Here is a 21,211-nt window from a genome sequence, read left to right on the forward strand (position 1 = left end):
CAGGACATGAAAATAAATGCCAGGAATTTTGGACTTTATTTAATTTTTTTAAAACAGCATTATTTTATTAGGTATTTCGACCTTCTTATTCACTTAAAATTAATAATAATCATGTAATTACTAATTTGGCCTTTATTATAAACATTGGATTTATAACGTTAAATCTGAAGTAAATAAATATATAAGACATGCCATCAAATGACCAGGGCACAGGTGCAATTCTACGGATTTATTTATACTAATAAGTACGACTACCTGGAATTATTTACCTTTGCTTTGCACAATTGACCCCCGACTTAAAAAAAATCGGCTTAATTATCAACATCAACACCCACCCAGTCATATTAAACTTAACACTTATGCAATTCTACATAGTCGGTAAGTACGTAAACAAATATGCACAAATTATTTTTAATAAAGTTACAAAGTACCTGCATGGTGGTGGTGGGGTGGAAAACCTTTCGCATTGAAATCGGACCATACGAATAAAGTGTGACACATATTGACCAGAAAAATGACATGACCACCAAGACGAATCACGCAATCAGAAGTTAAGAAGATTAATGGTTTCTTGCTGCTTGGCGTGAGGATGATCTCGTGTTGTCATTAGTCATGACCGTTCATCTCACCCGATCTGGTAATTTTAGCATCATCCATCCATCTCACTACTTTGGGATAAAGTCCAGCACAAGAAGAGTCAGACTTTTAGCAAGTTGTGGTTTATTAATGACGACGATAAACAATCCAGTAGACGCGATTATATGGGATATACTAGCGTTTTTTGGAGGAAATCTGCAATTTGATCGAGTATAGTGTATTCTTATTAAATTGAACTTTTTATTAAACTCTGAAGACCATGATATATTGTTATTGTTTTCGGGCATGAATATTTACACCAGGAGTGAAAAGAATGATGTAGAATAAATAAATGAGGGACCATTATGCCGGGTCGTGTACGCTTCATGCAAATATTGGCAACTTTCTTAAGCTGCATGATAATGATATTATTTATTACGTGTTATTACGTGTATTTATACTTTTTTAAGAAAAAACTTTACATAAAACCCACCACGTGATTAATAAGTAGTAGATTTTATAACCTTGCTTCCTGGGAATAAAATTGGAGCGATTTTTTACAATCTTTTAAAATTTCGTAAGGAAATAAAAGTAAAATTTCAAGACGAAATATGTCTGCATTTGAAATTTGTCGTATAGCTTTTTCATAAATACTGAATTATCTCCTGCATCCATGTACAATTAGGAGTGTTGTTTCTCAACCTAAAACCCCATCTTCTTAGTGGATGATAAAATTTAATAAAACTTTATCTGATTGCATTCATTAAATGATATTTTTAAGTTAAAAATAAATACGTACGCAAATTTAAGTGAGTAATGTCGTAATGGGCACAATTTAATTACGTATTTAGCCATAGTCACTATACATACATACAAATATTTCCCAATATCCATCCCTACTTTGAAAATGTTGGCCTCTGGGTAATACCGAAAATTAGTAAGAATACATACGCTTCGTTAAAAAAGGTAGAAAATCATGATATAAAGTAAGTAAAACGGATGAACAGTCATGGTCCATGGTCCTATCACTCTCTAAATCTAACATCATGGTACGGAAAAGTAGCGTTGGCTTGATAACTACATACAAATACACGTCTCTCCACTCTCTCCCTCGTAATAACACGCAGCTCTTGGGATTTGCACTGCGAATATGATTTGCCAATATGAACTACGTAATGTACGTATACTGGAAATGTGTTGAGCTCGTGGCGTGGAAGAGTTGGGTATAAAACGGAGGCACAGAATCTCACTCTACCTCTTTCACTCTGAAACCACCATTCCGAAGAGTTCGGTTTAGCTAGCTTACTTTACTACAGGCTTTTAGGTACATCTACTTTTGGGTGTTGTTAGTATTCGACGGGTATAGAAAGACCAACTTTTTCGGGGTTTTCGGATCTTTCGGATTTCTCTCTCTTCTCTCGTTTCTCTCTCCAGTGACACTTTGACCTTGATCCTGTTCCAGGTTCCAGTAACAACATCGAAGTTTACTTTCTTCTTCACTTCAGAAGAGAAATCCGACAAGTAGTGTGCATCGGAATAATAGAGCGTTAACAGGACCGGGTTGGATTTGTTGACAAGGTAAGAAGATTTTTCGGAAATTTACAGATTTTTTAGGGAGGTGTTGAAGTGTTGAATGTATTCTTTTTTTCTGGAGAAATTGTTTCTCGTCTATTATTTAAAAAAAATTTCCCATTGTTCTTTTATCCGGAAAATTGATTTCCTACTTGGTATCCTACTCTTTTTTTACCCAATTTTGATAAAGGAAATGAAAAGAAAAGAAAGGAGGAAATATTTGCAGGTTATTGCCAATTCTGATAAGACTTTTGCACACATGGCATATTTATTTATTTATGTGAGAGACATATTTATGTGTTATTATTAGATTAGCCAAGTTTATATGAGACGTTCTGACATACATAAGTCGTATAAAAGTGTAAGTATAAAAGTACGAGTGTCATTAAACGATAAGAAATGGATCACGAATCCACATTGATTATTGGCTCAGGAAAAATTTAGTGAGGCAGGTCACTCGTAAATGACCATCATCATCATCGTCATTTCATTATGTGGCCACTGTATAACTTTGGTAGGCACAATTTAACGTGTATTAAGACCAGACCGGTTACTTACAGTGACAGTTCGTAGAAATTCATTGATCGCACTTACCAGCAAAAATATTTAATTTTGCCCACATGGATATTTCCCACAAGTTTTTTGGAGTATGTCAAGTAGTAGTAAAATTATTGGGTTGGGATAACCCACGCAAAACATTTGTCATTAACTTGTTAACAAGTTTGATAAGGTGGGTCGATTTCGCATTTATTCACCGACCACGATCACACTTGCTTTTTGATGGTGCAAATATTGAGATAACCTCTCGATCTCATCGGCCCACTCGCAAATTGATTAAATGTCAAGAGTAAAGTCGTACGATATTATTTATGACACGATTTTCATCCATCCAGACGACGACGAGTCGATGACATCAGGTGTTTCCCACCCATTATTGGCCATAAGTAATAAGTAGTTAAGAAAGGACATAATTTACTTGGTCAACTTTTCTGCACGATAAAATGGCAAGTACAAAAAAAACAGTGTATTTTTAGCAAACAAAGCCCACATAACATTGCCCTGACATTGAATTAAATTGACAAAAGGGAAACCCACACGTGCAAAAAAGCTGGACAAGTTGATGATGAGTGCATCAATAAAACAACCATCCATCCATCATAACACAGATAATCGCTTAATTAATTTCGATAGCAAATGACTGTTTTTTTATGGTGGGATAGCATTCCTGTTTGCTCCCAGGCTTTAGCAGTATTTTTTGTGTTACATTTGTCCAAATCAGGCGATGGTTCCGTTCGCCTTCGCCGTCTTTGTAAAAAAAGGGAAATAAGATTCGCACACATTTTAGCACATACTGTAGCATACATACACACGTCCTACATGACTTTGTCACGTGGAACGGAACGATACTAATCATGATACGGTCTCGCTTAGCTTAATACTTCGTTTGGTTAGTAACAACTCGCTGGTACGTACATGTGTGCGAAAAATGTGCAAATCTCTCCAGGCAGCTGCATCACTTTACTCGTACATACATAATAATATTCCCCATCTATGTGCATTCACATACATAAGTATTAAATGTATGTAGGTATGTCCCCTCTCTCTCTCTGACCACATCAGATCATCACACCACAACATCGTACGACGAGTCAGGCCTGCATCTCGTCTTCGTCATTGGCCCATTGAATTTTGCATTGCACTACTCTCTGGGCATATATGTACCGTTGAATCAATTTTTTTGCCCAGACTTGCCTTGCTTGAGTCGAGTTCAAAGCTATTATATAATCAAGAATTAAGAACTTTTAAGTGAATCTGGTGGTGGTGGGGTGATGATAACGCTTTAATTATGAGGTATGCATGGATGGAGAGATTCGTCATACTTGAGATTCATTAGGCTTGATAATGAACTTGATTTTATTGTTGTTGGCTCAAATTCAAGAGTTGAGTACAAATTACATTTTTGGGTAGGATCTCCCCTTTAAAATTGGTTAAAAATAATGAAACGATTTACTTATTACGACTAATTAAGAATGGTGAATTATATTTTCATCGTTTCAATTTTTCAATTGCATGGGCATGCAATCTGAACCTGATGTTACACTGATAAGGATGTAAACCTTTGTGTAACAAAATGATTAACTTTTTAACGGCTGAATATGATTTTGTAAGAAGAAAAATATTATTCAGATGGATTAAGGTTCATTTTTTGTGGGTATGAATTTTAGCAATTTTTTTTACTTACACGTGTCTGGAATTTGCATAAAAATGAAGATATCATCGATAAAAATCGCGAAGTTGACTTATGCAAATTAGATATTCCACTGTTTGCCATCCGTTAGCGTTATGGAAAAATATGCATTGTAAGGTTTTAGACAAACAGATTTCATCCCATTAAAATTCCTCTCGGCTCGGTTAAATAAATATTAGGAAAAAGTGGGCCTCTGGAAGACGCAATTTCAATATTTTGATAGTATTTAGCTACGTGAAAATTTGGTTTAATTTTCACAAGTTTACCATCATTCCCATAATTCTGTCATAACTTTGCATCATTACAAACCTATTAAATTGCACTTTTCTAAGCAATAATAACTGCACTTGACTCGAGTGTTTATCACCTGTCTGGGAGGAAAGGAAGCCATAATTATATCAATAAACCAATCTCGACCAGGTGTCGTATTTGGCTTCTCCACTTGATCTTGGCCAAGGTCATGATAGCATCACACGTTCACCAGGTATGCACATATCATGCTACATATCCGGCTATAAATATAAAACTAGTTTACAACACCCCAATCTTCTCACCTGTCCATTTTCAATAACAAGACCATTCATTTCATCGCAATTTATGAACATGCAAGAAAAATGAGTGTATCGAATCAGGTTTCTTATCTAGTGACAGACACGAGACGAGAGGCAAAAATCTGGCTGGAGACATTTTTCGACCTTCCTCTTACACCAAATCAATAATACATTTTCCCGTGTGAAGCACAAAACTACGTCATTTTTCTCCGTCGTCCAATATTTCTTATGACGCTCGTACATTTTCCTTTATGTCGAATAATAAAATAAAATATATTTCCGATGTGGACACAGCAGAGATCCGACTACTGATGGCCTGTTGAGAACATAATAATGCAACGCAAAAAAATGGCAGTAAAATGTTAATCCACGCATCACTGAGGAGGAGAGCGTCACCACCTGCCCTTCACAGATCTCGATGCCCTTTGGATATGTGGTAGGGTCCTATGAGTGTACTAAAACCCTGAAGTGGTTTGACTCCATGGCCACATTTGCGCCCGCCACACCCACTCAAAGGGATGAAAACCACAAAAGTTACCAACTTCAAAAATCCACCAAAAATCCAATTTTACGTGGATTTTGATAAAATTTGCATTTTTGTGATCCCAGATACTTGCCTTATAATATTCAATAGCAATCTCAACTTTTTTGAAATTTTCGAAATTTTCGAGCTGATGAACTATTCGAAAAAATTCAAAATTTCAAAAAATTTGGGATATCTACTAGATATGATCACACAAGTATCTGGGATCACAAAAATGTAAATTTTATCAAAATCCGAGCAAAATTGGATTTTTGGTGACATTTAAAGTACATGAAAACAGGGTTTTTTCGTGTTTTTGGCACCTTTGAGTGGGTGTGGCGGGCGCCAATGTGGCCATGGAGTCAAACCACTTCAGGGTTTTAGTACACTCATGGGACCCTACCACATATCCAGAGGGCATCGAGATCTGTGAAGGGCAGGTGGTGAAGCTCCCCTCCTGAGTTTTCCCTCATGTACGATCTAAGCATTCATTTATGGTAATTGAGACTAATACACAAGGCGTACTATTTAGGATGGAATATTGACCACTTAACTTTTAGTACGAACATACAATGCACATACATATGTAACAAAACAAGGCTTCGTTTCTGCTCAGATTTACGTAACACTCGACTTAATTGATCGTTTGGGTGTAATAACATAACAACGGCTGAAAAAAATTAAGACATTCAGTCAGTTGGAAGTCGAGGTGGAAGAAAGTGTGGAAGGATTTTGGGAAAAAATTCAGATTTTGTAAGGGGTTAGAATCGTTTATGAAAATTTTGTTTTTGAGAATTTATAAAAATTTCCATATTAACAATTCCCTTTTTACAAATTTTTAGCTACAAGTGACCCCCACACTGCTGCACCATGCCTCCAAATACATCCTCCCCTTCGGCGACGACGATGCCCTCCGAGGAGCCGACGCTCCGTCGCCCAACTTCGAACGATAAGAAGAACAAGGCCGAGCATGAAGATGATCCACGACTTCACGACATCCACTCGACGTACTTTCCTCCCCTCGAGATCGTGTGGCGTAACGTGGGTCTTTTCGCCTACCTCCACATCGCCGCCGCGGCTGGACTTTATTTCCTCCTCAGTGGTCAGGTCGGGTGGAGAACGTTAGTTTGGAGTGAGTAGAAATTTTTGATGATTTTCAGAAATTTTGTATTAAAAAAAATTTAACTATGAATTTTTTCTGTAGCGTTTATCTGGCATCTCTTTGGCGCTTTTGGCATCACTGCGGGCGCACATAGACTTTGGGCGCATAAAAGTTACAAGGCGAAGGCACCACTTCGTGCACTTCTTGCTTTTATGCAAACCGTGTCCTTCCAGGTGAAATTACGATAAAAATAATTTGTTACAATTTTATTACCACAAAATTGGTAACAATTATGACATTTTTGACCCACAGAACAGCATCCACGAGTGGGCGCGAGATCACAGAGTTCACCACAAGTACTCGGAGACCCACGCGGACCCCCATAACGCCAAGAGAGGCTTCTTCTTCGCCCACATGGGTTGGCTCATGGCCAGAAAACATGTCATGGTCAAGGAAAAAGGAAAGGCGATCGATATGTCCGACTTGGAAGCGGATCCCATCATCATGTTCCAGAAGAAGTAAGATTTTCATTTTTTTAAGAAATTTTTAATGGGAACTAAAAATTCTAAAAATTGGAAACTAATTGGCAATTTTACTCTCCAGATACTACACTCCTCTCGTCCTTCTCATCAGCTTTGTCATCCCAGCCGTCGTTCCGTGGTACTTCTGGGGAGAAAATTTCATCGTTTCTTGGTGTTTTGCTGCCCAGTTCCGGTACTGCGTGAATCTCCACTCCACGTGGTTGGTCAACAGTGCAGCTCATATGATTGGAAACAGGCCGTACGATGTGTAAGTGTCACTAACTTAATAAATTAAGTGGCAATCGGTCAGTGGTCTATTTTTACTAATTTACTCCTTAACTTACAGCAACATTTCGCCCTCTGAGGTCAAATCTGTGGCGTTTTTCGCTTTTGGCGAAGGATGGGTAAGAAGCCGTTCTTAAGAATAAACTGATCAAAATTTAGCCAATTTAATGACTCTTATCATTCTGATAACCGCGTAGCATAACTATCACCATACTTATCCGTTCGATTACAAGACCGCTGAAATGGGAAACTATGATCTTAATTTTACGCTAGCCTTCATTGATTTCTTCGCCTGGATCGGATGGGCATACGATTTGGTAAGTGGTACAAATTCATACTCATTTACACAGGTAAATCTGTGGTATGAAATTTTTTCATAATTTCTCGTCCTTTTTTTAGAAAACCGTGTCCCACAAAGTTATCGAGGAGAGGATTAAGCGTACCGGGGATGGAAGTCACCCTCTCAGTCATGGACACCACCACCACCATCACAACCACAACGATGGGGAAGATCACCACGTCGAAGGATCCGGAGATGGCGTGGGCCCGTGGGGCTGGGGAGATAAGGTATTATCATTAAACTTAATGATCATTTAAATAAATTAATCATAATAATTAATCATAATAAAATCATTAAAAGTATTAAGTTAATTTAATTGTTCTCCTAAATTTTTAGGACATCCCCATCGAGGACATTGAAGTCACAGAAACTCTCCATCCGCTCAAGGATGAATAGAATAATTAATTAATCTAAATAGACTAACTTCTCATAAGTAAAATGTTCTCAATAATTTTAAATATTTAGACGATTCGCAAAAAATTTGACTCTCGCACTGAAAAAATGTACTGCACTTTTCCATTAAATTATACATAGAAACTTGCTGAATACTGATTATGTATCTACTAAAATATGTAATACCAGATAAGTCTGATAAGAAGAGAGTGAGACGACGTGTGTGGTTGGTAAAAAGGAGGATGCGATATTCAATCACGGCGGAAAAAATTAGTAATATCGACATGAAATTTTTCCAAAAATGACAAATTATTTATTTAATGATCAAAAAAATACTTAGAATGTCTGATAAACAACTATTTTTTACGTGTGATTGATGAATTATGTATTCGAGAAAGTTGGGAACATTTACAGATTAAAAATATATGTCAAAAATTCCTCAGGATTTTACGATTCCAAAAAACAAAGTGAAATTAAACATAATAATATTTCCGTGTTTATTTACTAGCTTATTTATTAGAAATAGATACAGATTTGTAAATATTTATACAAATTATTATGAGATGCATGTTTCTTGGACTGAGTTAAATATTTAAATAATAGTTAATTTGTTGCTGTGTTTTGACCTTGTTTTTGTAAAAGGGGGAAAGAAATAGGCTGCTAATTGTTGTTACCGGTGGAGACGAATAAGGGTTATCTTACTTTCCTTATCAGCTTTACTTATGCATTCTATATAAAAAATTATCTTGAAAACTATACCGGTTCTTAAAAATAGTAATTATCGTGCTAATTACTTATCGTAAAATAATTAACCTCGTTTATTAAACCTCTGTAAACCATTTACTGCCGTGATGTTGATAACAATGTGATATCTTCATTACGAGATGCAACACTTAATTAATTTCGTTGCTCCTCCTCCGCTTAAAAAAAGCTGCTACTTGATGTACCGAAAAGTGAGAAAGTTAACGAGAGAGAGAGAAAAATAAGATAAGATGAGATTCAAGATATTACTAAAATTTGGACAAATATAAGTGAAGATAACTAATAATATAATTGTTACCTTATCTGTAAGGATTATTTGTTCACTAAATGAAATGAAATTATGAAAAAACTACAAAACCCGTAAAATAAAAGAAATGATGATGATAAAGTCTTCATTTTTTAAAAAAGAAACAGTATTCCTGAAATTATTTGGGCGTCATCATCGATTAAATATGATGAGTGCTTTGTTGTTTGGGGGGCAAATGTAATTATGTAAAATGGTTCGTTCTGCTGTCCTGTCCTGTCGTGTTCTGTCCTTTTCATAATGGATTTGAAGTGCTACTTATGTACAGTACAGCTCTTGGTTTTTGGATAATGGAATTTGCCAGCATTTTGGTGACGCGGAATACATAAAGGTGAATACGTAGCATTGGGATCGCTCGATATTTGTGGGATACATATACTTATGTACAGATCTGAAAGTGTGTATAGTTTGTGACCCGGATGGCTTTTCTTCGAAACGCATTTAAAACGGGGAACGACGGGAGGAAAGAGAAAGCAGAGAAAGCTGAACACGACCCGGGGTGACACTTGTCAATTAAAAAGCCAACAACACGACACGGCTTTTCTAATGACGTGATGAAATTGATTTTTTTGCCTAATTTTTTGAAAGATACATGTCTAATTTTTGTAGAGATGCGCATTTTAATATTTAGTTTACTAAAATATTTTTATGATTTCCTTAAATTTTTAGTATTGAAATTGATTTGTTTTCAATTTTTTATAATTTTTATACAGATGCGCATTTTAGTTGCTCTTAATATTTAGTTTACAAAAAAACATTTTTATGATTTCCTTAATCTTCATTTTTACTGTGTAATGATCCTGTAAAGCAAATTGAATTCGCTGCATGACGGCGTTTACTGCTTATAAACTGCCCGAATTTTTTAGCACTCATAAAATTCCTGGTTTTATTTTTATCGTTACGAAAAGTTATGTATTTCGGATCAATTAAATTGATTTTTATTACGCAATCCATGCTCCCGTAAAGAAAAAAAATCGAAGAAAACAAAATTATTGAGAATATTTACACTTTACTTCGTCACTTTATACCAGAATCAGTCAGTCACGACGACTTCGCCTTATTATTAGAGCGAAAGTGTAATTACATACGAAAGCTTTTGATAAACACGGCGGTGACGGTGGGTTGGCATTTGTAACGCAATTCCTGCCGCACCACTTTCTCCACTTTGATCACGGAGGGGAGAAAGTCGAATGGGAAATGGCGTGTTGGAAATGAAGAGAAAGATTAATTGGGCTAATTGAATTTGATATCGTGTCAATTTGTGTATACGGAATGCTGTATCTCATCAGTTTTTGTGTTACACCACGTTTTTCAGAATTGAGCACAAATTGTGTACAACTAGTGGAATTTGAGAGAAAGTCAAATCGAATTTGTGACGACCCGTGTTTACTTATCATAAACTATAATTTTAATTAAATTATGAGATAGGAAATCAAAATTTAATTAAACTTAATTACATGTCCGGTTAATGAAATCAAGCTTTTCAAATGGATAAAATACGCAAATTCTTTAAAGCATTCAAACTTTGTCCTAAAACTTATACGGATTCTGCAAAAACTAAAAAAATCTGCGCTATTTCACAAAATTTTTAATTATATGAACAACTTTGAAATGCATATCCAGTTGATGAAATCAAGCTTCTCAAATTAATGAAATACACAAATTCATTAAAACATTTAAACTTTGCCCTAACACTTACGGATTCCACAAAAACTTAAATTATGCATTTTTCACCTAACTTTAATAAACTTATGAAACAAAAATTAAATCAAAATTACACGACAAATTTTGAAAATATGAACTGACAAAAACTTAAATTATGCATTTTTCACCTAACTTTTACAAAATTAAAAACAAAAATTAAATCAAAATTAAACAACAATTTTTAAAATATGACCTGAAATTTTACTTTTGTTCCATATTCTTTGTCACTTTCTCCACTTTCTCCAACTTTCTATGTATCTTATCATCATCATCACCCATCCATCCATCCCTACCTCTCCTAAAACAGTGGAAACACCACTGACTACAATAAATTTTCAGTCCGACCAAACCACTCTCCTATCGTTCCTTCTTTCTCCGTAATAATAATGCCACTCCAACCAAAATACCACCAAAACCACTGCCCCATTTCTCCATCAAGCACTACGCTGACTGACTCTTATGCCACCATAATTACGCTAACGTAAAGTGGTCACCCATCACGGAATTTAATCAAGAAACAAAAAGCATTAACCATTTACGTGTGGTTTTACTCGGTCGTGACAAACCAAAACCTTGAAGCCTTCGCTTCGCAAAATGTTACCAGCTATTTACCAATTTCCTATAAATAAATGATTTTTCCCTACTTCCACTTCCTTCCATCTACTTATCTATTTCTATATATAAATTTATTATCACTCTTCCACCTCATGAACAACAAGTGAGCGAGAGACCCACTTATTAAGCAGGCATCCTTTTCTCTCTCCGCCGGGAGAAAGTTGGAGAGAGAGAAAGTGTCACATCCACCACCACTGTGCAGCCAGGCATCAATTAAAAATGTACCCGTGGCAGTATTATTCTCAACCCACGAACCATCAGTGGCCGCGGAAGCTGGGGGGGCATCTGGGGACATTAACATTGCAGGATAGGGGAGGGCGGGGTTTATATAACATGGGCAGATGATGATATCCCTCTGTCCCCACGCTTCCGCGGCCACTGCCTACGACGACTACTGTCTCTGCTATCTTGTCATGTTAACAAAACACTGAGGATGAGACGCCTGGAAAAGAGAGAGAAGAGAAAGCTCCCCGGATTTCATCCTGGGACGAGAACGATGTCCACGACCAGTAATATTTACCATCTCTAGTGCGAATAATATATACCCTGAAGCAGCACCCACGGCATACATAACATCACCTTGTCCATCATCTGTAAGCAAACAGGTAACATAACATAAAATCATAAATGCTATAAACCATACCCGGAGAGAGAAAGTTGCTACCATTTCCACCACCACCACTCATACATACTTTTTGTGACCCAACTTTCCCCCGAAAGATCTGATTCAGTTTCGAACTAGGAAAAATCTCATGGCATGAGTGAAACTTCTCGAATAAAGCTTTTAACCGAATTTATTTTCCCCTTTCTTTCTTTTTTTATCCGCTTATGTATCCCGGAGAAGAAGAGAGAAAGTCCACCCCAGAAAAAAAAGACCAATCCCCACAAATGGAGATTCTTGTTCTTCTTCGACTTGTTCTTATTTGCTGTTATTATTGGGACAAGACCAGCCACCCAGACCAGCTACGTGTGTAGCAACTCCATCCATCTCGATCTATCCATCCAGATTCTATTTTCGATTATTCTTCCTTCCTACGTACGTACGGAAGTAGAGAAAGAAGAAGATCCAGACTTTTGCCATAATACATATATGCGAATGTTATTGGTTGGTTTTGCCCGTGGTGGTGGTCGTCCGTTTCCCTTTGGTTGGTCGTTCGGTAGCTATCTTTCCCCAGTTTGCATTGATTTGCTTGTATAACGAGAAGCAGGAGAGAACTTTCTCCTCACACCAACTTTCTCCTCAGAGAAGAGTCAGTCTCACTCGCTAACTTTCTCTCTCCTGGAAAACACTTTCCAATAATTCCTCAGGCAAGAAATACAAAACATGGCATCCAAAACGTCAACAAGTTCTTCCTCCACATCCACGGCGGACCTGATCCCGGACAATTTTGCGCTTTTGGTGGAAGGCGCCTGGAAGGAGTTGACCTTCAAGCGCGTCGAGGCCCAAGATTATCCCAGAGTGGTGCGTCACATACAAGAATATTTCATGAAGGATGAACCCACTTGTTCCTTGCTGGGGTACACGAACGACTTTGGGGATGAGATGGAAGCAATGGTGAGGAAAATGCTGGCTGAAAATTTGTCATTTTTGGTCGAACATGCTGAAACTTCGGAGGTATGTAAAGTTATTTACGAATTTTAATGTGTTTTTGGATTTTGAAATTTATTTTTAAAAAAGGTGGCCGGTGTCCGAATCATGTTTCGAGCCACCCCCACCAACTATTTTGAATACATCAACGTGGAAAGCTACGCTGGGAAGGTGTTTCTCCGTTTGGTCGATATTATGAAGAAAATGTCGAATCTTTTCGACACTTATGGCGTGAATGAAGTCGCAGAGTTGTTTATTGCTTCGTGCGCCCCGGATTTTAGACAGCAAGGGTTAGCCACGGAGATGTACAGGTGGGTAACATAATTAATTAATTGATTGATTAATTGACTAATTGTTAATTAATTATTTAGGCGAAGTCTCGAATTTCTGAGGGCTGAAGGGTTCAAAGTGGCCGAGGCCATGTTCACCTCGCCGTACACGCGTCGTACCGCGGAAAAGCTTGGATTCGTCGAAATTTGTCGGTTGGACTACAAAGAATTTATTGACGACATTGGTCACTTTGTTTTCAACAGGGATGAGCTTACCGATGAAAACTTTGCGGCCGTTATGGTCAAAGTGTTGTAAAAAGGAGGAAAGAACGAGATATTTTGATGTTTGATGTATCTAAATGTGTGTATATTTAATGTATTAATTAACAAAAGAGTTTAAATCAAAAATATTTACAAGTTCAAATCTGAGCTAAAAAAATTTACCCGAACCAAACAAAGCCAAAACTTACCTGACAAAGAAAAAAAACATTTGAAAATCAGAGCTAAAAAAATTACCTGAATTTAAAAAAAAACAATTAAATCTGACGAGCTAAAAAATCTATGTACATATTTCTAAATCTATGAAAAAAATCTCTACTCACTCGGACCAATTGGACTTCTTTCATACTCATATTATTATAAAATATAGGACGAATTATTGCTTTCAAATCATGTCTAATTTTATATGTGCCGTAGCAAAGTCTTACATTTAGCAAGATAATTAATTATATAATAATGAATGTAATTAACTCTAATTAAATCTTTACGAGTCATGCACGTACCTAAAAAAACACATCCTAACTTTAACTTAGAAAAGTGAAAGCACTAGCACATGTGAATTTTACTCATTTCTTTGTTAAATTAGTGAGCAATTAGTGATCAATTAGTGAGAATTATATGTCACCTTAGATTAAATGTTACCATATTATTAATAGTTTAGCTACTTACACGTACCTAAAAACACAACCCAGCTTTAAAGTAAAAGTGAAAGCACATACCAACAATTTTACTCAGTTTTTGTCAAATACATACTTAATTAGTGATCAATTAGTGATTAATTAATACCAATTATAGATTAAATACCTTACTTATTTATTACATACTTTTTCCTAGCCCTAGCTGAACAATCTCTCCGTATAAATAAACTAAACCTGAATGTCGTCTCGCATGGCTGTACTTTTACCGTTGTCTTTGTGGAATAAAAGCTTATGCCAAAAAATAACTTGAGAAAATCTTCTTATGCATCATTAGCCTCGGTAAACAAATGGGCCTCTTTTCTGCGGTGGAGAGATGAGATTACTTACTTTTGTGCCTGGAGGAGCATCAGCAAGCAACAAACAACAAAATCCAATCCAGCCGAAAGTAACATGAGCCATAAAGGAAAAAGGATGCTAATGACAGGTCTGACATTTTGACTGCTGATTGATCCATCCATTCGCCAGGTTGTTGCTGTTGCCGTTTTATTATCTCTTGTTCTCCTTAATGATGTATTGACTCAATTTGTGAGGCTAACTAAATAAGTAAGTAAGTAAAGTTGCTCAAGTAAGTATATAAAGTTAATGATGACAGTCATCATATCATCAGTGGCCGCGGAAGGGTAGGAACAATGTCCCCACGGATGTTCGATGTCGGCATCATCTCCCCATCTTATATAAACCCTTCTCTCCCCGATCCTACACAATTTTAACGTCCCCACATGTCCCCACGGCTTCCGCGGCCACTGAAGAGATATTACATTTGTTAAGAAATATAGTGGCCGCGGAAGCGTCGGGACAGAGGGACAATGTCCCCACGGTTGTTTGATATCCGCATCATCTTATATAAACCCCTCTCTCCCCTATTCTACAATGTTAACGTCCCCACATGTCCCCACACCTTCCGCGGCAACTGATCATCATCATCATCTGGGTGGGCTGGTCTGATTTGAAGTTTTCCTCCATCAAACAAATCTGGATATTGGTGTCGGATTCGCCCACTAATAATCGTGCACATCCATAAATAAATAAATAAGCAAGTAACCAATAAAAACATGGCATCGACATGGAGCAGCAGCGATTTATTCGCCTTGGTGGAAGGACCTTGGAAAGAAGACTATCTCATTAAGCGAATCCTCCCCGAAGACCTGTCCCGAGTGTTGGAGCACGTTCGAACCCACTTTCTCCAGGATGAGCCCACCTGTAACCTCCTGCTCACCCAACGACGACGACGTCGACGGGAGAAAGAAGGATGCAGCAACAACACGGATCAATTATTATTTGAAGAAGAGATCCAATCCCTGGTTCGAATCGTGGTGCGTGACGAGCTCAGCTTTTTAGTCGAGGATGTCAATACGGGCGAAGTAAGTGGAATGAGAGATTTATTTTGGATGGATGGATGGATGGATGGATGGATGGACTGCTCAGTTTTGTAGGATGGAAGTTTTTCAGGGATTGGAAATATGAAGGATTTGTATAAGTTGGGGAATTATGTGGTATTTTTGATGGGATTATGGAAAATTAGAATTAAATCAGGCTTAATAAGAAGTTTTATATGTAATTGTTTCAAGGACAGGAAATATAAAGTATTGTACAATTTCGAGATTATGAAATCAGTTTCATGCGAAATTTTGACCTCTTTATTCATATTTTTGACATGCGGAAATCAGAATCAAATCAGCCTTAAAGAAATTTTATACGTATGTGATTTTCATAAATCCAGAAAATCCGAAATATTGCACAATTTCATGAAATTTTTATGAAATCAATTTTATCAGAAATTTTGACCCCCCTAAATTACCTCATTTTCATTCTTATCTAACTTGATTATCTGCTCTCAGAATTAAATCAACGCAATACAATCTAACCAATAATAATCAAGATTAAGATTATATCCCCACTTTTTTCCTCTCCTTACTAATACTTATTATGTACATACAGCTTGCCGCTATCCGGATAACGTATCGATCCACGAAGGCAACAGATTTCCCAATATTTTCCTCTCCCTGTATGAAAGAATTATTCCGTCTGACCAACTTGTTGGAGAAAGAGGCAAATCTCTTTGAGAAGTTTGGTGTTGGTGAAATTGCCAGATTTTTCATCGCCTCGTGCACCCCGAAGTATCGGAGGAGAGGGATTACCACGGAATTATACAGGTAGCGAAAAACTTCAATTTCATTATTATTAAGCATTATTCGTGCCGAGGATACATAATAATTTGATCCAATTTATTTATTTTTTGCAAACAAATTTTATTTTCAGGAGAAGTTTGATCTTTCTGAAAGCGAGTGGATTTCGATTGGCTGAATCCATGTTCACAAATCCGTTCACGAGGTGTTGCGCTGTCAAGTTTGGGTTCCAAGAAGTGGTTCGGATTGAATATAAAGATTACAGAAATGAGAACGATGATGGGTTCGTGTTTCGAGGAGAAAGTTCCCAACATCATTTTGCTGCCATCATGGTGAAAGTTTTGTAATGCAGGGAATTATCTGCAGATTGCGAAACGGAGTGGATGTATCCTATTGGTTTGCGAGATCTTGGAATTCGTAAAAAGTTAGTTCGTTGGTTAAGGTTTGTCCTGTTAGTAAAAGGGTAATTTTGAAGATGTAGTGCGGTTCTCAGAAGTAATTAAAATAAAGTTTTTTAGGGTATATATATATTTCACAATATGGGAACAATTAAGTTTAAAATATTTAACTGGTTTTAGTGAAATGCTTAGAAAATAAGGCATATTGAGAACGAGATGTTTGCAAAAGGTTTGGTGCAATAATGCAAAAATACCGATTTTTTCATAGAATAAAATCCCGAACCGTGGTTTTATGCACGTTTTTATGAACATTTATGTTTTTATGTTACAAAGGTATGAAAAATCCAGAAAAGTAATAATATTCCTGGAAATTCATCAATGCAAAATTTGAGTTTCCGAACAAAATGCTCTTAAAAAGCAAGCAGTAATTCAGAGTGCTAAAAAATGTCCTCGTGGAATAACAGAGTAAAAGAAGTTATTTATTTGAAGTTTTATTGAGGGTATTCATTATTTCTTCGTATCCGTAGTATCGTAAAATAGTTTACGAAGAAAAAACAAGGGGTCAGGTTTAGTAAAAATCGTAAGCGTAGTAACGTGATTTTCGATGAGAAAATCTTACGACGCTTACAAAATCTCGTAAGCGTCGTAAGTTATTTTACGATACAAAGAATACTAAGGATACGAAGAAATAATGAATACCCTCATTATTACAACTAATTATTATTTTTCCATATTTTGGGTAAATTTAGTATAGTTAAGAAGCCTGAATAAATTAAATTCTTAGTTGCTGATTTTACTAATAGGATAACTCTTAGATAGTTATCGTGCCAATGATAACATTACAAAAAAAGTTGTCATAATTGGCCCCACTTTTTTCCAAATCATGCTTTCACTTGCTCGACTCCTTCCATCATCTCCTTCACATTTGTACCCTCGGGAACAGATACATTTGCAATCGTCTTTCGCCACGCATTTACGATTCGGTTTTAACGTGCTGTTTTCAGAAAAGATGGAATGACTGATTTTTTACGTAAACATTTTCATAATTAGAAAAATAAATAAATAAAATAGCCTTCTTTCACACCTTTCACACGCCGCGTCCTGTTCACATTGCAAATCTGGAAGGACTTTGAGCCTCGATAAAGAAGGACCATTTACTTTGCAACCAACGTAGAGATGGTATGGCGAGTGTTCTCCTGGTTTGAGATAGGGGGACGTATTAGCCATTTCGATCATGTCCTTGAAATTAAAGGTGCATGGATTTCCTGCCACTGGAATTGAATTCCGTGTTTGTTTAGGATTTGTATTTAGCATGTTGGGAACAAAATGGGGATGCTCACGTCAATACAAAATTACAAAACAATACGCAACCCACGAAAATTTTGCAATTTGTTAACAAGTTGCAAAATTTGAGAGAAAAATTGCTAAATTTTTTTAGGTTACAAAACGACACAATTTATCTGACGATAAAGTGGGAAATTGGCGTGCGAAAAATTTGCGGTCGCGATATTATTTCTAACAAAATCTAAATATTTCGTAATTTTTTTTGCAAATTTCGTACATCTATTCAAAAAATTGGCGTGAGTATGCCCACCTAACATGTATATTATATATATACTTTTTAGTTGTTACATACATTGTGTGCACTGATGACCTTGCAGAAGCTGGGTAAAGTTCCAGGTGTACTAAATATTCGTGGGAAAGACATTGTATCGCAAATATTGTTCGCAAATTCATAAATACATAATCCGCAATCGGATTAATATTTGTTTGTTCTGTTGTTTGCCTGCCTACCGTCACATCCTTGCTCCGCCTAATTGTCCAGCTTCTCTGCATGCACACGCATCTATAGTCCGTCCCACCGATGGGATCGCTCTGGTTAACGTTTTTGCACTCGAGGATCTGTCTGGAACCGAGGCAGAGGCGGTAGAGCATCTTGTCGAGGTAATACGCTTCTTCGAGCAGCTTATCAAATTCAGTTTCCATGTATGCGCGGTCGTATGGACAGAGAATGTAGCGCTCCAGGAGGGCCGGGATGTCTAAAAAAATTAATGAAATCTGGCGTTGAAAAGGACCCACATTCTCCTTCTGCATAGGCAGTGGCTGCGGAAGCGTGGGGACAGAGGGACAATGTCCCCACGGTTATTCGATGTGTTTTATAAACCCCTCCATCCCCCCCTATCCTATAGCGTTAATGTCCCCACGGCTTCCGCGGCCACTTTAGAGATGTTCCATTTGCTAAGAAATACAAGGGCTGCGGAAGCGTGGGGACAGAGGGACAATGTTCCCACGGTTATTCGATGTCCCCACGTTTTATAAACCTCTCCATCCTATAGTGTTAATGTCCCCAGATGTCCCCACGGCTTCCGCGGCCCCTGGTATTATTTATAATTTACTCCTCTCCGTGTAGGCTTTATAGTCACAAGGTTGCCCCACGAGGACTTTGTCATGTCCCCAAGACTCTGGCTCGTAGAGCTTTTTTCCAAAGAACTTGACACTCCCGACGACTTTCTTCTCCTTCGTGGAGCGACACCGGCCTTGGACCATTTCCGTGCTGTTTGGGATCAGGCTGCTGGCAATGGCTGGCAGGGCGGCGCACACTACTTCGTCGGTAGTCTGGTTTTTGAAGCGCTCTATTGTTCGGTTGCATTCGCTGGAAAGAGTTTCGTTAGGTTTGCAGTATTCGATTTCGATTTTGCTGATTCCGTTGGGACCGAGGATCCCCTGCAAGTATATTATTACCTTATATTTCAAATTAGTGAGGTTACCATACCTGTTCACTTTCACTCATTCTACGGACTATGATAATGACTGAGTGTGAATGAAAATGAAATTCCTCTCATTTGAATGAAAATGACTGAAGGATTCCGTGACATGACACATTACAGCCACATTACGCCTGTTCACTTTCATTCATTTGATTTCACTGATGATAGTGAATAAAAATGAAACTACTATCATTTCAATGAAAATGACTGAAGGATTCAGTCATTTCAGATGAGTGACTGTGAATGAAAGGATTTTGCACTCATTAACTTTTCACCCTATGCTTAATACATGGCCGAAGTAAGAAATGAAGGAGGATGAAGTGAAGTGAAGTGAAATGAAATGAACTTGAAGTGACTCAATGTGAGTGAAAATCTTCACTCAGAAATTGGGATGACTGACTTTTGAATGAAAACTAAATTTTTGAACAGGTATTTATAGAGGTTACACAGGAGTTGGAATAAATTCCTTGTGAATTTTGTCGAAATTTTGACCTTTGACCCCTAACCAACAAAAGTTGCGTACCTCATACAAATCCCAATCCTGCTTCGGAGTTTGAGTAGTCCCCGAAACGGTAAAGCAACAATGGAATCTTTCAAATGTTTCATTTCTGCAATCGTAGAAATGTTTTTCATTCGGCGTGCAAGAAATCTTGTTCACTTTGCCTACACCGACTTGCGCCAAGGTTTTAGGAATGAAAGAGAAAATAATGATGAAAAGTAGGACGAGGAAGAAGAAATGGGACGAAATATTAGCGTTGGTCGGCATTTTTTCGTGTTATATAAGTTGTAAAATATTTACACGTTTTATTTTATTTTATTCGTCACTTTGTTTCAGGTTGAAATAGATAATTCACTTATTTCTAATGGCGATAAGCATAAACTTGTTGCACGGTTAAATTAATTAATGAATCACCACTCTGAGGGTCGCAGACATCTTAAAGTACTGCTTTTTACGGCCTTGACGGCGTTCGTGTTAAGTTGGCAGGGCGTAAAGGTGTCGCGAGATCCGCAACATTGATGGTTAAGGACGCACTGCCACGGGGCCCCACAATCGCATTCTTCCCCCTCCTCCACGATGCCTGGAAATATTTGGGGAATTTTGGCTTTCTTAATTTCTTCATGTCATAATTGCAACCTTTTTTCAAGCTATACTGGGATTGTCTGGCGAGTTATGTCAAAAAATCAAGCCAAAAATTAGGAATCATGTGGCACTTATCTTTCCGTTGAATGGCACCTTTTAAAGAAAAATATTGGGTGTCAAAGTTTAGACGGCATTCGCTTTTTCCTCCACTGGGCGAAAATCAGGGTGGAGTGTGAACTTTGACCCCTAATATTTTTCTTCAACGGAAAGAAAGGTGTCACGTGATTCATAATTTTTGGCTTGATTTTTCAACAATTTTTCAACTCGCTAAACAATCCCAAAAAGGTCCCATTGTTAATTACCATTTCCGCAAAATGGCTCGTCTCTCCGTGATGTTAAGCACGTTAGTAAATTCGACGATAGGAAGACTGCCATTTGCGACTTGGAACAGTACGAAAATCGCATGGAGTTGGGTCTCGGTCCGACGTTGAGTTTGTGCTCGGGCTCC

At 37.3% G+C, this 21,211-nt stretch overlaps 3 protein-coding genes across 5 annotated transcripts; all 3 read left to right on the plus strand.

The window, feature by feature from the left end:
- Positions 1 to 1,822: 1,822 nt before the first annotated feature.
- Positions 1,823 to 9,284, plus strand: LOC110843703 (acyl-CoA desaturase). Of its 2 annotated transcripts, none has more exons than XM_022089726.2 (9): positions 1,823 to 2,154; positions 6,313 to 6,602; positions 6,675 to 6,805; positions 6,885 to 7,090; positions 7,176 to 7,361; positions 7,440 to 7,497; positions 7,576 to 7,695; positions 7,778 to 7,945; positions 8,055 to 9,284. In XM_022089726.2, exons 2-9 carry the CDS (start codon positions 6,341 to 6,343, stop codon positions 8,112 to 8,114), a joined length of 1,191 nt encoding a protein of 396 aa, XP_021945418.1. In that variant the 5' UTR covers positions 1,823 to 2,154; positions 6,313 to 6,340; the 3' UTR covers positions 8,115 to 9,284. The 2 variants fall into 2 exon arrangements, with proteins under 2 accessions (XP_021945418.1, XP_035704195.1); XM_035848302.1 differs by lacking the exon at positions 1,823 to 2,154 and adding an exon at positions 6,204 to 6,223.
- A 2,690-nt stretch (positions 9,285 to 11,974) lies between these two features.
- On the plus strand, positions 11,975 to 14,575 carry LOC110845326. 2 transcript variants are annotated; one of them, XM_035848303.1, is made up of 4 exons: positions 11,975 to 12,101; positions 12,805 to 13,111; positions 13,175 to 13,395; positions 13,456 to 14,575. In XM_035848303.1, the coding sequence occupies exons 2-4, from the start codon at positions 12,821 to 12,823 to the stop codon at positions 13,667 to 13,669; spliced, it is 726 nt and encodes a 241-aa protein (XP_035704196.1). In that variant the 5' UTR covers positions 11,975 to 12,101; positions 12,805 to 12,820; the 3' UTR covers positions 13,670 to 14,575. The 2 variants fall into 2 exon arrangements, with proteins under 2 accessions (XP_035704196.1, XP_021947417.1); XM_022091725.2 differs by lacking the exon at positions 11,975 to 12,101 and having other exon boundaries at positions 12,505 to 13,111.
- Positions 14,576 to 15,065: 490 nt separating this feature from the next.
- Positions 15,066 to 17,050, plus strand: LOC118434536. Its single transcript, XM_035848304.1, has 3 exons — positions 15,066 to 15,691; positions 16,269 to 16,483; positions 16,590 to 17,050. The coding sequence occupies exons 1-3, from the start codon at positions 15,383 to 15,385 to the stop codon at positions 16,801 to 16,803; spliced, it is 738 nt and encodes a 245-aa protein (XP_035704197.1). The 5' UTR covers positions 15,066 to 15,382; the 3' UTR covers positions 16,804 to 17,050.
- The last annotated feature ends 4,161 nt before the right edge of the window (positions 17,051 to 21,211 follow it).

This window comes from Folsomia candida, unplaced genomic scaffold (genome assembly GCF_002217175.1).
Source record: "Folsomia candida strain VU population unplaced genomic scaffold, ASM221717v1 Fcan01_Sc002, whole genome shotgun sequence".
NCBI lineage: Eukaryota > Metazoa > Arthropoda > Collembola > Entomobryomorpha > Isotomidae > Folsomia > Folsomia candida.

Bases quoted from the DNA above. Each gene is read 5' to 3' on its own strand.
- LOC110843703 (XM_022089726.2), top strand. From the start codon at position 6,341: ATGCCTCCAAATACATCCTCCCCTTCGGCGACGACGATGCCCTCCGAG. The intron at 6,603-6,674 runs GTGAGTAGAAAT...TTTTTTCTGTAG, and splicing joins GTGGAGAACGTTAGTTTGGA to CGTTTATCTGGCATCTCTTT. The intron at 7,091-7,175 runs GTAAGATTTTCA...TTTACTCTCCAG, and splicing joins ATCATCATGTTCCAGAAGAA to ATACTACACTCCTCTCGTCC.
- LOC110845326 (XM_035848303.1), top strand. From the start codon at position 12,821: ATGGCATCCAAAACGTCAACAAGTTCTTCCTCCACATCCACGGCGGAC. The intron at 13,112-13,174 runs GTATGTAAAGTT...TTTTTAAAAAAG, and splicing joins AACATGCTGAAACTTCGGAG to GTGGCCGGTGTCCGAATCAT. The intron at 13,396-13,455 runs GTGGGTAACATA...TTAATTATTTAG, and splicing joins TTAGCCACGGAGATGTACAG to GCGAAGTCTCGAATTTCTGA.
- LOC118434536 (XM_035848304.1), top strand. From the start codon at position 15,383: ATGGCATCGACATGGAGCAGCAGCGATTTATTCGCCTTGGTGGAAGGA. The intron at 15,692-16,268 runs GTAAGTGGAATG...ATGTACATACAG, and splicing joins AGGATGTCAATACGGGCGAA to CTTGCCGCTATCCGGATAAC. The intron at 16,484-16,589 runs GTAGCGAAAAAC...TTTTATTTTCAG, and splicing joins ATTACCACGGAATTATACAG to GAGAAGTTTGATCTTTCTGA.